This window comes from Cyprinus carpio, chromosome A1 (genome assembly GCF_018340385.1).
Source record: "Cyprinus carpio isolate SPL01 chromosome A1, ASM1834038v1, whole genome shotgun sequence".
Lineage (NCBI taxonomy): Eukaryota > Metazoa > Chordata > Actinopteri > Cypriniformes > Cyprinidae > Cyprinus > Cyprinus carpio.
This window is the reverse complement of record NC_056572.1, coordinates 29,954,296-29,972,313: the sequence shown is the minus strand read 5'-3', so window position 1 is coordinate 29,972,313 and position 18,018 is coordinate 29,954,296. Positions and strand designations below refer to the sequence as shown.

At 34.8% G+C, this 18,018-nt stretch overlaps 1 protein-coding gene across 1 annotated transcript in view; it reads right to left on the bottom strand.

The window, feature by feature from the left end:
• Positions 1–3,863: 3,863 nt before the first annotated feature.
• sorcs3 (sortilin related VPS10 domain containing receptor 3) overlaps positions 3,864–18,018 on the bottom strand; it is a 38,184-nt gene continuing 24,029 nt past the window's right edge. Inside the window, exon 2 of the mRNA XM_042761574.1 lies at positions 3,864–5,449. Within this exon, the coding sequence (XP_042617508.1) occupies positions 4,528–5,259 (732 nt within the window). The 5' untranslated portion in view covers positions 5,260–5,449 and the 3' untranslated portion in view covers positions 3,864–4,527. The remainder of the gene's footprint in view (positions 5,450–18,018) is intronic.

The following is an 18,018-nucleotide window of genomic DNA, read 5'->3' as shown; positions in this document are numbered from 1 at the left end:
CTGGGACGTCCGTCTGGATCGCGAGGGGTATGTGGAGATGAGATTCTTTTGAAGCTAAAATATCTCTCAAAATGGTGAGAAACATACATTATCAAAAGTTTGGACAAACTTACAGTATTCTTTATTACTACTTCCCAAATTTTAGAACTAAAAGTCATAGTAATGTAAGGGAAACAGGTCAATTTAGCTCAAAGGGAATCATTTAAGATTTTAAAGGGAATTTGAACAGAATCACTGTTTCACGGCTGATCACTGAAACGGGGGCCAGCGATCACTGAACGAGCCGTTTAACAATCAAATCTGCGCTGGATATTAATATCCAAAGTATAGGGAAAACACTATTAATTAGCACAGTAACAAGATCGGCAGTTTAAAGGATAGAACGTTAGGGAAGAATGAGTTTAAGAGAATGAAAATGTGAAATCCCAAGTTTACAGCAATGTAAAATTGCATAGACATGAACAACCATCAATCACTTAATTAACCCTCGCATTGAGTTCATCAATTAGGTTAAAATTATATTAGATAACACCAGTACAGATCAGAGTCTGGAGGTACGTTAGTTGCGTTGCCTGTGTAACGGGGTTCCCTTTGTTGTCGCTGAAAAGGGGGTTTCCCGAGGTTGCTGATTGGCTGGAAGTTCAGTAGTCATTTAAGTGACGTCTTGACCAATTAGATATTGTCTTTTCTCGGGGTGTTGCATTGTTTGTCCCACCCATTCATAAATCATATGTTATCTTATCAAGCACGAGGTCCGAATTTTCCCGCTCTTGCAGGGTATAATTTGGACATGATTCATATAACAAGAATATGATACATTTGACAAATAACTGATGGTCAGAAACGTTTCAAGCAAGAAGATTCGAACACACACATACTAAACATGAATATGATCCCTTAAGCTATTCAAAGACATAAAAAGACATACACAATAAGTGATTAGAAACATTATAATCAAATGTGGGGGTTACATGTATAATATGGAGTTGAGCAATGGACTGATATCCATTTAGAAGTCTTTTTTGAGTTCATTTTGGGTGCATATATGCATTGGAAGGCATTCTCTGTGCCATTCTGGGGAGTAAGGATATGTCCTGTGAAGACCAGAGGGGTTAACAGGTCTCCTTAGGAATTTCAGTCTGGTTCTGCTACGTGGGGGGAAGTCAATCCAACGATCTTGTTTACTCTCACGACTTTACATGTGAGGGTCAGACTGTCCATCTCTTCGATTACTTGCCCCAAATTAGACAATCTCTTCTTCGAATTGAAATTGTCAATAATTGTTCTAATGTTGTTAATGTTGAAATCTGTTCTCTGAAAGAGTTGGTTGGTTATCAGACTGTGGTGCTAGGAGTTGATTTACAGCATCCTGTTGCCTTTCCGAGGAATTTGGCTTCTCTTGTTTCAACCATGCTCACGATCGAATCTTTAATTTGTCTGGTTCAGCCCTCATACGCTACAGTAACTATAATAATAGTTTAACCAAAAGTTGTTACATTTTATATTTTAGCTTCTGGATTCTCTCAGCCGACTTCATGAAGTGCATCTTGGGATACTTTTGAAACAGAATTGAAGGAATTCACATTTATGCTGGGGACAGTTCAATGAAACTAGGGCTGCAGAATTAATCGAATTTCTAATCACGATTACAATTACATTTACAATTACATATTTGTTCAAAGCGGCAATTAATCGTTCAAAGTCCACTTATGTTATTCTGAGTGCTTAAGATGCTTTTTTCTTTCTACATGTTATCTTGAGGGTTTTTCCATTGTTTTAATTTTAGTTTTAGTATGACACTATACTATTCATATTTTTTCTTTTTTTATAATTTAAAGAAGAAACCAATCCGATGTATAGTTGACATTTGAGGCTTAATAGTATTGAAAAGTTTTTCAGTTAGAGTGTTTTCAGCCTGTATATTTTCATATAAAAATACTGCATGCAGTTGCATCAAACAATGGTACAAACATCATTCAATGTAAATTGTGATAATCTTAATTAATAATCACAATTAAAATTTCAAGGGAATAATCGACAATTATGTTTTTGTCATAATCGTGCTGCCCTACATGTAACAATTAAAAATGAATAAATACTAAGAAGAAATAAATGATTATAAAAATATTTACTAATAATAAAATTAATAATAATAATAAATTAATACATATTTATTTATGTATTTATTTATGTATGTATTTTTTTCCTTTTTTTTTCTAAGCATTAACCTATAAATCATAAGTTTATTTAATGCCAAGCAAATTGCCATGTCCAAACTTTTTTTTTCTGGAAATGTACCACAGTGCCACCTGAGTAACATGGTAAAGCATATACTACATAACAACAGTGATTGAGAACAGACAGCTGCAAATATTGCACAAAAAGTTTTGCATATATACAGTAACACCATTGTTAGGAAACATTGCTAGAATTTTTTATTTTTTTTTTTTAAACTCTGTCCTTGCAATCTTCATCCATCTCTCATAAAACCTCCAGCCAATGAAGACAAAGCTCTCCTGCAGGCATGCAAGCAGGGAAACACGCTTGAGTAGGCAGTCCCTGAACAGGACAAAATCTTTCAAAATGGCTGCCTCACTCTGGAAGATAATTATAGGAGATTTACAGCTGCAGGGATGAGGGGCGGGACCTGGCGGCCAGTAACCCTTGCCTAAAATTGCTGTGGCTGTTTCACTGACAGCTACTAAACAAGTTAATAAAGCTAGATGTAATATGTCTAGACAGGGCCCAAAAATGCTGGACTATCTGTTTTGATGGACTATGAGTTTAATTCATGTAACTTCACCTCATACTGCTGGAGAATTTATTTCACGTATTTAGAGGCCCGGCTTAAACGAAAATACACACAGAATCTGTAGCAGAAATATCTCTCAAATATCTTCCGATTACTGCTCTGGGACACATCTGCCAAAACCCCTGGTCTAGGATCAGTTTTCCAAAGCCAAACAGTCAGAAACATTAACTAAGAGTGAATTACGAAAGCTGATTCTTTAACAGTGGCTGCAGACTTCATACATATGTTACTAAAAACACTATCCTGTATGAAATTATTACACATTTTTAAATATAAGGTAATTTTATTTATTTTTTTTAGTTCTAATTATGCTTCTTATTTAAAATTATATCCATATCCACATTTAAATTAAGTCAAGAAAACCTTCCTCAAGACTGCCTCCTCATGCTGATTCCTTCTTGGCCATCTCCTTTAACACCTTGTATGTTAATTATAACACCCAACCCAAAAGTCATATGGAAAAATCTGCCTTCATTTGGTCATCATACTGTTCATTGTTCATGAATTAAACATTCAACCTGGTATTGTACAACAGATTACTCGTTACTATGGTACTGTTTTAATACCAGGTTACACCTTAAGTTGCTTACACATGATGCCTTGGATTTTAACAGCACTCTGACTAAAAGATCTGAAACATAGTATAATATAATATAATATAATATAATATAATATAATATAATATAATATAATATAATATAATATAATATAATATAATATAATCATAGACATGCACAGCAACACAAAATAGCTTAAAAATGAAAAACTGTTTGAAAATCACACAGAAAATCTGCCTTTCTTTCTCCTCTCTCTCACTCATATCTCACTCACACATACACATCTCATCAAACACCACCTGTCTGTAACAAAATCCAAACATCCAGGCAATACTCTGCAGACTTGCTTAAATCCAAGTCCTCAGTTCTGTTTAACTTTAGCATGTAAGAACAAGGTTATATATTTATATATTTAAGGTTATATATATATATATATATATATATATATATATATATATATATATATATATATTGGTCTGGCCTGTGCAAATCGACTAGATGGATCCCTGAATTATTGAGATAAGTATTATAAAATCTCCTATCTTGCCAATCCAAAAAATCTCCAGTCCAAAAACACAGACAGCACTGCAGAGCCAGGAGGCTCCAGCCAACAACCTGCTCTACACGCAAACCATTTCAATCGGAAAAAAATATAAAGACAGTGCGGAAAGATATTGCATTAAAAGAATATTTGCAGACTTTGCCCCTAGTCGATTTAACTAAGGCAATTAGTAACATTATGAATTACATTCCAGCTCATTGCTATAGAGGTCCTGTGCTTGATCTCTTTGACAAACATGTGGTTATCACTCTGAACAGGTGTTTTCTGTAAACATTTAGATCATCTCTGCTCAAAAGACTAAGCTGTTCTGCTGGTCTAAGCTACTGGTTTAAGAGATTCTTCCCAAGCTGAAAAGTGCTAAAACCCATGTAAAACCACCTTGATATCTAGCTTAGAATGGTTTAAGATGGCATTTTCAACAGGGCTGTTTAAAGAGCCATCATTCCAAGACAGGTTGGGATGAAATGCTCATTATAAACCCTATGGACTTAAAACAACATGTGCACGTCTTCACAGTGACAACAACTGAAACTGACGAGAAACCTGAAAGCTAAACAAGGCAGCATGGTCTAGATAACTAATTAGCATATATGATATTAGCTACTGCAAAGAAGTACAGTATGTTGCGGACTTACACTGCTGTTTTTTCCAGTCCAGTACACGACTGCGTGGTTGTGTGCGGAGTCTCCAGCCAGAGCAAAAGTGCTGCTGGTCAGTTTGGGTTCGTCTGGTCTGGAATCCGATACTCTGCCATCATGCTCATCATCCTTGTTCCAGCGAACTTCGGCGCGTTTACCCTGTCCATCCATCCGCAGACCGGAGGTTTTTCTCTGCTCCTCCGAGCGAGGATCAGCGCTCCGCGCGCTCTCCAGAAACTCGGGCACGCTTCTTTTGGCTCTCCCCAATGCGGCGTCCTCGGATTCCAGTTCGGATTCACTTTTCACATATTCATCCGAAAACAATTCTACATCTAAAGCGGACTCGGTGAAGTTCTCCAAAGGCGCACGGGAGTTTATCCTCTCTGCCTTTCTTTCCAGTTTCGTCGCGATCCCTGGAAAACCATCCACCTCTAGTCCAGTGGGTACTCCAACATTCGGGTAAAGAACTGTGATCAGCTTGGGTTTCTTTTGATCCTGTCTCGGATATTTCCCAGAATCAGGCGGGTCACGCAGATGCTCATCCCCTGCGTAATTCACTTGCATTGGCGACATACATGGCGCGCAACTTATTTCTGCCTTTACATTTGGAAAAACATACAAGAAGGAAAGAATTAGCCAGGTAGAAAGAGTAAAGTGAGCTCCAGGGAATACAACCAGACGGGTCTCCATCGTTAAAAGAGATTTTGGGGGATGCTTCTCCCCTCCCTCCGACTCTCAGACGCACAGAGAAGCAACTCCAACGAAGTGTCTGGGTTTAAAGAAGTGCTCCTCAGCTACACCGCTCACGTTCAGGGATGTGATGATGGAGTAAGGCAGCACATAGGGGAGGTACTGACTCCAAGCCAAGCCGCTGCTGCGTCTAGGGAGAGAGAGAGAGTGAGGGAGAGAGAGAAGAGCGCGCGAGCTGGGCATAACGACATCGTGCATATTACAGTATTTTTTTTTTTTTTATATATATCTAGCGAATTGCATTAAAATTAATACCTATTCAAGTTGTAAAAGCATTTTAATGTTTATGCACAAATAAATCCGCCTGGGCTTAATTACCACTTTTCATTTCTGATGTACCTAAATATGAACCATTTATCAATTATTATTATTATAATATAAGCACAAAATGCAATAATAATAACAATGATAATAATAATAATAATAATAATAATAATAATAATAATAATGTACGCGTTATGTCATATAGCCTATGGGAATGTATCAATTACATTTTCCATGTATTTACAATAACGTAATTGAAGAAGTCAAGCCTCAAAAAGGAAGAAAAATAAAAACATAAACGTGACATTGATGTAGTCCAAACTCCAAACGACGATTTAGCGATTATGTCATTGCTTAAATCGTAACTCTCACGAGCCATTCGCCGGAAGTGGACATTTTTAATTTAATATGTTGAATCAGTTTACCGACCGGGGGTGCGTTTCCCAGTTAAATATAATAGTTGGTAACGAAGGAAACTTGCGACCATAGTTGCTTTTGGGAAAGCACCCCCGATTGGTTAGTTCATGTGAACTGATCCGATTCTCAAGTTCGACTCACTAATTCAGTGATTCAGTTAACACCTATATTAACACCGATAACACCTCACTGAAGTGGATGGTTGTAAGGCAATTATTCGCAAATGTATGACTTCAGAAGACTTGACACTTAGCCTGCCCTACCACAAGAATGTGGACTACCTTGGCTTTACGGTACTTTTATGGTGAGTTTGCATCGTATACGGATTTGGAACGACATGAGGGTAAATGACGACAGAATCTTCAACTATTCCTTTAAGATGACTGTTTGAACAGCTCATGGTGCTACATAAACTGACTGAATACCTCATTTCATATCGTACTCCATTTTATTTTTTATTATACCCAATAATGAGAAACAACACACATTCCTGAAAATGTGTTGTTTTTGTAAGATGGGGCAGATCTTGTAGGTTTGGCACGTGCACGCGCGCAGGAGTGGCATTTATTCTCCTGTCGTGTGCGAGAATGCTGTGACCAGACAAGGGGCTCTATGTTGACAGGGACAAAACTGCAGGAGCCCAGCAAGGATAACCACATCCTCACACATCAGCGCACATGGGCTGCGACTGTGGGATACCTTTTTTTTTTTTTTTTAGCAGAGAAGGGAGGAGTTTTAGATGATCACATGCTGTTTTATGATGTGTTAGGGTCAGGTTTTGCCTTTATTGTGGAGACCAAATACTGCAAGTATAGTAGAACCAGAAACACCTACAACACACAGCTGAGATCTGAAAACTGTACTGAATACTATAAATTGTAAACAAAATCTGAAAAGTTTTCATGACGGTTAGGTTGTTTAGATGAAGTTAGGAGATGTCAAAGTGAAAATATCATTTGCTTAGTACCAAAACAGTAAAAAGTATAAAATGAAAACTTTCAACTATGATAGAAAACCAGAAGTGTGCAAGTGCATAGTTTACAATTACAAAACTGCCCCCAGAGGTTTGCTAAATTGGGCTCAATCCCCCTTAATGGGGTGTTCTAAAGAGCAAAATTTATTAATAAAAAAGAAATATTTCATAAAGCATTTTTGTTTTTCTAAAAATCCATTAAATTCAATATATTGCTATGATTTGGCATGGCCAGTCAGAAAAAAAGCCTAAACTGTAGTACTTTTCTCTGCTCTTCTGCAGCCTGGGGGGACCAGAGAAGATTGTATTGATGACAGCTAAGCGCTTAGCATATGACACACATACACTCAAATTAGAAGGAAGATTGATTTTTGCCCTCTCCTGCTGTTTCGACACTAACCCCTACTGGTTACATTATGCTGCAGATTACAGCTGGACTGAGGTGGCAGAGTACTTGCAGGCAGGTGTCGGAAAAGCTGATTAATACAGATCTGAAAATTAAGTAGATACGATTTTAATCTAAAGCAATTAAGCATAAGAGAGCGTATTTGGAAATTGACTGTATACTAAATATATATATATATATATCTTTATTTTCAACGTTTTTTTTTTTTTTAATACACAAAATTAGAAAGGTAGGAAAAACAATGACAAACAATGGCATAAACAGCATATGTATTTTAAAGGGAAAAAAATTAGCAATGCAACAAATGTACATTCATCAGGACTGCTAGCTTTCCTCTTAAACACAAGAGCCTCACTACTGACCTTTTCGTGTGATCTAGACTTCTCAATATAAAAGATTTACAGCACAGGCTATTGATGGCTTGAACATGTGGTTGATACATCTAGTAAAATAGCAACTCACACAAGAAATCACAGTTTTTCAACACAACAGTTCTCATCATTATTACAAGCTGCAGAGGTCCCATTTTTAAAATATAATGTGCTCAGACTGATCAATAACGTCCTCCACTAGTTTGGATCATTCCCTATAAATAAAGCCTTACCTGTCTCCAAACGACAATCCAGGCCTCTTCAGGACATTCAGCTGGTCTTGTTTCTACTCAGAAAGCAGGCGGATTGTGTATTATGTCACCTAAAGCTGTTTTAAAGGTTCATTTAGGTGTAGTAACAAACACATTAATGCTTCTCATTGTATAATTGTGCATTAGCATTATTAGACATTCTCATTGTTAGTCACATTATGCATTAGCAGTGGCAGCTTTGACAGGTTTGATTTAGATGTATGCTGTATGTTCAGAGCAGCAAAAGCTTAGAAGATTCACTGGCAATGATTCCCTGCATTTAGGTTTTAAATCATCAGGTTAACACAGTAGTATTTAATAAAGTATTTCTAAGTTAAGGTAGATTTGCTTCTGATCTCATCTTAGCTCATGCTGGCTAATAATGCTAATGAATTTATCTTCATTTTATTGGGCTGTTGCATTTTACATGGAGCTGTCGTTTTTATGAAGTTTGTTTGAAAATCTGAGCAGAATTTTAATGGCAAAGATGCTCTAAAGAAGAATAAAAACACCTTGGTCCTTCTCAGCCTAGATGCCCACATTTTTGTTTCATGAATCTTCAGATTGTTATTAAGCAGTGATGTGAGAAGCTCATTCTTCCACCTTCTGTGCCCTTGATTAATTTTATGCAAAACTTTTTACATTTATAGTCCCAAGTCGTGCATAGATTTAATGCCACTTCACATTGTACCATATAGGATGGGTCTAAGCTATTGGATTCTCCTCAAGTGACTAGGTTGAATGTTCTGTATATACACAGAAAATTCAACTTAGTCATGTGTATATGTATATGAGTTCTGTTTGTTATGTTCTTACAGATCTTTATCACGTTTTACTCCAAAGACTGAAAAGATGCTGTGCTTTACCAGACTGCCCACTATCTCACAAATTCATGCACCACGTACAGCCAAACAACCTCTACATAAATGATGTGTGCTCATGCATTTTTATCTCACTCATTCCTTCCTAATTAAACTGTAAAACATTGTGCATCTAGACAAGGCAAAGCTTAAAAGCTGCTAATAAATTCTCAATGGATTCCTCATGCTCCTCACAGATTTTTACCAATGATTTGCGCCAACTTCATTTACAGTGTGGTTTATGGATTGAATATTTTCAATTAGATAAGAGGGCACTGTTCTGCTGAATACATAAAATATGCATGCCGTTATTATTCTTAGTTGTATAAATTGAACTCTTAAGGACTAATGAGTGGTTTGTTGAAACTGCCCTTTTAGAACTAATGTATGACCAGTTTCACTTTGTTTTTCTTCTTCTTTTTTTCCTTCTTTAACTGGCCTGTCATTACCTGCATCACAACTCTGTGTAAAACATATGCAAAACATAAAATGCATCTGATACTTGGCTAAGTAATAGGATTATCAGTTTAGAAACTGGAGAAGGAAACACCTCACATATCTTCTGTTGTTAAAGGCCATTTGTCCAGTCAAACTCTTAAGGTACTTTGGCACAAATTCACCCACTTGGTGCCAGCAGAATGTAGTAGATGCCAACATGAACAGGTTGCATGATGTACCCTCATCCTCAAAAAAAAAAAAAAAAAAAAAAAACAGTGTTTGCCATTTTACTCATTTTAGTTTAAACAAAATAAAATAAATAAAATTTTGGTGCAAAATCATAACTCGTACATTGTATAAATGAAGTTTTGACTTACTGCAACAGACTTTTCTATAATATACTAAAAATGACTATTTTTTTTTTTTTTTTTGACGTTAATATATTTTGACCCTCTCTACAACATTTTTCAAAAGAAGCACGATTTTAATTCAGTTTGAAAGCAGACTTTTGAATCAATGTATATCTAAATCTCTGTTTGCCTGGGGAACACAGCTTGTGAGCTCCTTGGGGTTGTATTTCACCAGGGTCGTTTTGGAGGCATTGGCATGTCAAAATGTATCTCCATCCAGCCAATGTAGCCTGAGGGAACAAAGGCTGATGGAGACTATTCTTAAAAAAAAAAAAAAAAAAAACATACCAACAAAGAGGGGGAAATTAACAGAAAGGAGTAAACAAGGCCTAAATAAAAGCTTGACTCTGAGAAAGACTTGTGGAAGAGTTCTAGAGAGAGAATAAGGGATACCAACAAACATGACTTTGACATTTTGATGTTATGGATGCATTAAGAACTTAACATGGTAACATGGTAACATGATCCTTCAGAAATCATTCTAATATGCTGCTTTGCTATTCAAGGGATGTTTTATTATTATCGGTGTTTATTTATTTATTTTTTTTGTGAAAACCATGATACATTCAATATACATGATGTATATATGTAATATTAAAAGGGTCTAAATAACATTTTACATTACATAAATCACTTTTCGCACCAATATTTCACAAATATTGTTCTGTGTTCTTATTTGCTTTTTTAGCAGTATTAAATTGTGTCATCATTAAACATTATTTTTATAATCAACATTTCCCAACACTGTTAGGTTTCTGATGTTACCTTTCTGAAGTACTTATCCTTCAATCTAATGCATTTCTGAAACCTTCCTCACTTACAGAGTTGAGCCATCAATACAAATTTACAACTGTCCAATTGCTTGTTAATGGAATTGACAGTTCAATCAAGACATTATTCAGCACTGCCAGCCCAACCTTGACAGTGAACGTCTCTCATTTTCAGTTAAGTAGGCTTTAAATGTGGAAAGAGTCTAAAGCTAAAGCCCAGGCAGAAGTCACTTTGCTCTAATCTTCGATCAGACGTCTTTCTAACACAATCCCAACTTTAATGACCGTAAGGTAACCGTGTAACCATTCTTCAATCAGCACTATAGGGTAACTCCTAACTGCTGCTTTTACCTAAGCTTTCGTCCTCTGTTTGGAAAGTCATTTCATTACTTTGTGGATTTGGAGGATGCTTTCTACCCTCTGGCGAGGTTGTGTGGGTTGTTTTGAGTCCCTGTCTTAATTTCCCTATGCGTTTGAAAGAAGAGTTTGGCTCTTTGACATATCCGACTCTTTTGTGAGTTTCTTCTTTTGCAAATGCAGTTTTACTCACATTCGCTCTCTGAGGAAAACCAGAATACAAGAAAATAATATTTTGAGGCAATCTTTAGGGTGTCTGTAGGGCATTTTGCAATGGAAACCAAGTATACCTACTTAACTGACAAGGTGATTTACTAGTTAGAAAGATAGTAGACCTTTATTACAAAATCCTTGAGGCCAAAATAATATTATCTGATGGAATACTCACCAATACAATATTTTTTTTTTTTTTTTAAGTACTCGAAAAGCAGGTCATGATTTCCTGGGTTCTCAGAATCAGCAGCTCACAAATTAATTTTGCTACTGTTTGCAAACACATCTGAGGTCAACATCAATGTAAGTGATATCAGTAATAGTCGCACTACAGCTGCCATTCACACCTTCAGCTACATGCTGGTTCTCATTAAAATCTCATAAAAATCCATCAGAATGGCATTATGATTACGCAGCAACATGGAAAAGGGAAAAGGCCTACTGGCTGGATCCTTTGCTGTGTGACTCAGCATTGCTGTGATGCTAACAGACTTATTTGCTAGTAGCAAGCTGGGGAATACACACTGAGAAAAGGATATCCCCTAACTTCCCCTTAGGGTCCTCTCGATGTAATGCGGAACTTATTTTAACAGCCTCTCTGAATCTGGATGAGCTATTCTGCACCAGCATTTAAGCTTAATGCGAACTGCTCACTTAATACACAGAAACTGTGTGGAAATAGACCTGCAGAGGGGGAAAACAGCACCCATTACACTTATCAAGGGGAGGAGACACAATTCACAGAACCCAAGATGCACAAAATCACAGATATCATTGTTAAAGTCTGTATTCAGAGAAAATATGAATTTTTACTGAATGTAGGGCAAATTAATTTAGCCTTTCCTGATGTTTTAATTGAACAATTTTCAGTTTGTTAAAGGCAACATGCCTAACATGGCTACTGAAATGTATAGAAAGGTAAAAAAAAAAAAAAAAGGCATTTCACGATAAAATATTATGCATTTGAATGAGGCTAAGTTTTTCACATCAACCTAAATCTCACATACAGTACATGTTAGTGATACGTACAGCCAAATGCTAAATATATATATATATATATATATATATATATATATATATATATATATATATATATATATATATTATATATATATATATATATATATATATATAAACTTGTAATGAACATCTGGATTTCATTTTAAATGGCTCAGTATCTGTATCGGATGCTAGTTAAGTTCTAGCATTTAGTAGGTTGACTGTAGCTATTCATACAGTATAACTGACTAGTTTCAGCATTTTTTTTTTTTTAATTTTATTATTATAATACTTTTTTTTTTTTCATTATATGCTCAAATACTTGAAACTGTCACAGTTTGTTTAGACTCAACTGAGATAAAAATACAAATAAAAAGCATTTCACTATCAAAGGCAAGCTATATTCTGTTCAGAGTGCTGTTACAGTGTCATCTTAAGTGTCTTTTATTTTATTTTTTTATTTCTCATACAAAATAATAATAATAATACATGAATCATTCATTGGTAAACTACACCTTAAACCCAATTAAACACATTTTACTTTCATGGTCTCTGTGAACATATTTCAGTAAAAGGACATTTTGGTTCATTTAATCTATTTTATTGAAAAATTAATGCTTTTTACTGTCTTCATTAGCATAATAGCACCATAAATCAAACTTATTCTCATAAAACTAAAGCTTCCCAGTCTATATTTTTTTCATCACAAGGCGAGATTTATGTAACAATGTACAGTAACATCTAACAGGAGATGGCTGACCTTATCCTATAACGATGTAAAGTTATGTATCATATAAACAAGGTGATTTCTCTGTGTGAATGGCCGAAGTATAAGTTTGAAACTCATCCACAGATATAGGAGAATCAGTATAACTTAATTAAATATTGACAACAATGCAAGCACATTCAATCCACTGAAGCATGCCAAAAAATGCTCATGGTTAGTACCTCTAACTGGTAAAAACAAGAATAACACTATAAAGGCCATCATGTCTGTGAGCACCTGACCATCCTTGTCTCTAATTGCAGAAATAGTAGATTTCGATTCATCATACTTCAGTCCCAGAGCCAAGAGCCTTTCCTTGCTTTTCTTTGTCCATATAATAATGCCACCCGGTACTGTGCAAAATAAATGCAACTCTAGACGTGGAGAGGGAATGCTATTTGCCTTTCAATGCTATAAGCAAGGTAGCTATTTCCTTTGAGAGATCAACAATGTGGCTGCTATATTCCAGCAATTTTATTTTACTCTCAAGATCAGAGTCTTTTATTCTTTGTGATATGGAAAGATGGGACAAAATGCAATACAGTTCACTCTAATAAAGCACTTTGCGGTTTCCAATAATGCTTCTGGGCATTATGATCTCCAGCATTCAGTACTGAGTATTCTGTTTTTTTCTGGTGAGCAAAGCAGGGTTAAACTTCCACCTAAAAGTCTGGTGGTTTTCATTAAAACATATAGGCCTCATGCATAAAAAATAAATAAATGAGAAATTAATTAAAAAAAAAAAGTAAGATGGGCATAATTTCTGCCTGAACACAAGGGGATATTAAGAAGGGTGACAGGAATGTATAATCAGTCCTGAATTAAGATTTATAATGAGCAAAATGAAAGCTGTGCCAGCCGACATTAAGGCTTTAGTACAAGCATAAGTCACGTGTTCAAATCATTAATAAAAGACATCAATAAAGAGTGCCTCCATAGAATCATCTCAGTCTGTGTTACTAACTTTGTCTACTGCTACTTGGAAATTCAAATCAAGATATGTGTAAAATATTGGAGATGATTAGATTCAGCATGATTGTTTAAACATGGGTATTGATGGAAAATAATCTGTGTGAATAATACATGACAATCATTCTGTCATGCTGTATTGCATATACTAAACTAATAAAATTATATTTATTGAATCTTTTTATTAAACCCAGCAGTCAAATATATATGCAGCAGATTATATATTATAGAAATGTGAAGATATTGGGGTTTTCGAATACCAACACTGTCATTCGAAACACACACACACACACACACACATACATATAATCATGAAAAAAAGCAGCACAACTGTTTCCAACATTAATATAAGAAAAGTGTTGTGAGCAGCAAAACAGCATATTTGTGGCTTAAAAGTAAAAATAATTTTTTGCAACCACAGTATTATATAAATAAATACTGCTTATCATAACATTACTTTCAAGAGTTTAACAAGCAGTCTTTATTTATTTGTTTCACATCTTTCAACAGCAATAAAACAGCTAGCATGTAAGGAAATGTTTTCTCCTCCTTTCAAAAAAATATTCTTTCCTATACTTGTTCTCTCTGCACTCTTCATGCGCCTCATGTAGAAAAAAAAATAAGAATGGAGTAAAGCATGACTGATTTATCATATGTTATTACATTTTTTTGTTAATAGCGTCACACCATATGACTCGGGATTCTTCAGAGGCACTTAGCGCATGGAAGTTTGTTTCCATCAGTGTTTAAATCACAGTGGCTGTTACTTTTTCATTCCTGTGATTTTAACTTCAAGAACCCCATTTGGCAGAGTGAACGTCAAGCTACTGCTTTTACTGTCTTATAAAAACAAGTACCAAACTGTCATCAGAACACATGATGTGCACCAGCATTCACAAGCACTTAAAGACAACTTCATCGCTCTGAGAGAAATATTCATCATTGCAGCCTTTCATTCTTCATTTGTCTTAGTTTTACTTACAAGCACAAGCAAAAGAAAGAAGAGGGGGTGTTATTTTGCAATATTGAATTATTTATGGCACGTTTTTCTTTGTCTCTGAGAGAGAGCGCCAGTGACAAAGTGCTTCTTTTTGCTTAAGAAGGAAAAAGATGCTTGAAAACCTGGCCTCTTCTTCATCTAAACACTAGTGAAAATCAACTGAAGCTAAAGGAATGTACAAACAGCCTTGATCAGACACCCCCATCTTCATCCCCAAGGTCCCTAACAGATGCTTTGGGAAATAAAATCAAAACCAAAACCAATCCAAGTGTGCTACAGATGTCAGCTCACAGCTTTCAAAAAGACAGTGCTGTCTAAAGCCAGATACCTTTGAAAGCTAAACGTCTATAAATGTGTGATACAATATATACACTGAGACCACAAGCTGTTATCTCATGCAGCATAGAAGAGCCTTGTAATATTTATGAAGTTTGTGACTGAGAATCTTTATGCATACAAAAAAAAGTCTGCTCATCAAGACTGCATTTATTTGATAAAAAATACAGTCAAAACAGTACTATTGTCAAATATTATTACAATTTTAAATAACTATTGTCTATTTTAATATATTTAAAATTTTAATCTATCCTGTGATGCAAAGCTGAATTTTTAGCATCATTACTCCAGACTTCAGTGTCACATGATCATTCAAATATCACTCTAATATGCTGATTTGATCCTCAATTATTATTGGTTCTCAGATATCAATAATGGTTTTTATTATTACCAATGTTGAAAATAGTTTTTGCTCTTTAACATTTTTGGAGAAACCGTGATACACTTTTTTCTCTCAGGATTCTCTGATGAATAGAATTTTCAATAAACAGCATTTACTTGATCACTATTTAAACTATTTAATGTGTCCTTGATGAATAAAATTATTATTATTTCATTAATTTGTTCTTATACCCCAAAACTTTGAATTGTAGTGTATCAAGGTTTAAATATTAGCCAGAAAAAATGGTTTTAGATATAAAAATTTTTGAGCACCAAATCAGCATTTGAGACTGATTTCTGAAGGATCATGTGACACTGAAGACTGGAGGAATGAAGCTGAAAATTTAGATTTGCAACACAGAACTAAATTACATTTTAAAATATATTAGAAACTGTATTTTAAACAGTATTTTTTTTTTTCAGTTATTTTAAACTGTAATAATATTATGCAATATTAGTGGTTTTACTGTATTAATGATCAAATAAATGCAGCCTCGGTGAGCATAAGAGACTTCTATCAAAAACATGATACATATATATATATATATATATATATATATATATATATATATATATATATATATATATATATATATATATATATATATATATATATATATATATATATATATATACATACATATAACAATGTAAGTAGAAAGATTCTGTTAGCATAACGTCCTGGGGTGGATATTTGGAAATGAGAAGAGAAACAGAGATGAGCATTTATGAAATTCTCTGATATTCCAGCATAAATATTAATGTCACTGTATATGCAAGCCTGCTTTGAATCTGAACTGTTTTCATTGACCTCTGCCATTTTAAACTCATGCTTTAAATTATACTTTTTATTTCCTGCTTATTTCAGGCAGGAACCTAATCAATGAGAATGGGTTTTTAAAAAATGTCCACATGTCTCTGAAACCACATATTCCCTCCAGCGCTATTCAGATCTAGCACTCTATTTGGAATAAGTGGTGCAAAGTGCATTTGCCATCATTCAGTCCAACCTCTGACACCATTTAATTTCAGTTTAAACATGTTAACCAGTAATTTGCTTAACCCCTACAGTATTAGTCTACTCAAAGTGAACAAAGCTGACTCAACTGAGCAGTTTGTTGAAAAGTTGCTTCTACAGGTCTTAATGCATGGTTATTTATAGCAGTTAGCACATCCTCAAGGTTTGCTTGGTTTGATTCATTAACTTGCACATGAACAAACAAAGCCTGACACTTAAGATAATAAACTGAGGAAATAAGCATTTCTTTCCTTATCTGTGATAGATAATTCACTGCTGTGGTATCAGGCTTCTTTTCAGCAATTCTCTGCTGCCTTAGCCTTTGTGACCATGTGGAGTCTCTATTTGTTACTTCCACGCCTAGTTCTAAGCTATTGTCAGTGTGATAGATCCATTCGTTTTGTTTGGGGAAGTGTGGCATGTCTGAACTCAGGCTACTTTAAATTCATCACCGTTTTGACCAGCGGGAGAAATGCACTCAAATCATGTCTCAAGAATGCACTCTCAGCCACTCTAGGCATGTTTACAGGCAAAAGGAATATATATACATATATATATATAAACTTAAAACTTCCTGAGATGTAAGCTTACAATACTACATGTTGAGGAAATCTGATCTGCGTCTGTCAAGAACTTATATATTTATAGAAACAGCACAAAATGAAACCATATTTTAAACTGTTTCCAAATAATCAAATGGTCCTACTTGAAATGTCATGTCATGGAATTATAACTCAAATATCACAACTCTACAGGCTTCTTTGACTTCAAAATCAATACAACTTATAATTTAATAATTAATAATTCAATATGTTCAAATACAGAATTGCAGCTATGGAGAATACCCATAAGCCCTTGAATAATTTATGTATTCTTGGTCAAAGCATGGGAATATTTCTTAAAGTTTTATCTCTCTCTTTTGAGTATTGTTGATGTTTTAATGTATATTTTTTTCAATAGCTGAGTAAGTATAACCAATACAAACAAAAACAAATATATTAGTATTTATATTAGTATAATATATAGTATTTCTATGGGCGCATAGACATGCAATTCATAATTAATTTAAATACGTTTACGTAACTTTATGTAAGATTAATCAATCATTTTACAGTGTATTTTACAGTAAATGCAATTTAAATTATAAGTTAATTTAACTAAATTTAACTAAAAACAGATCGCTTCATGAGTGCCTATTAAATATGCCCCTAAATACAAAAATACCAATGACTGTTTCAGCACCTGGTAAATTGCACATCTGAATCTTTACTTAACTGCAAACAAATTAAAAACAGAAGCCAAGAAACATAATCAAGGTAAAATAAACAGTAGGACAATAATAAATGGAGGCTAATGGCTGTTTGTTGCTAATGAGACTTTTCACAAAATGGGCTTGTATGGCAGCATAAGCTGTTCTTCTACAGATATTTCACTCCAGTACAGTCTCTGTAAACGTGATTCATTTTGACCAGCAGGCACAAAATCAGGCTGGAACTGTCC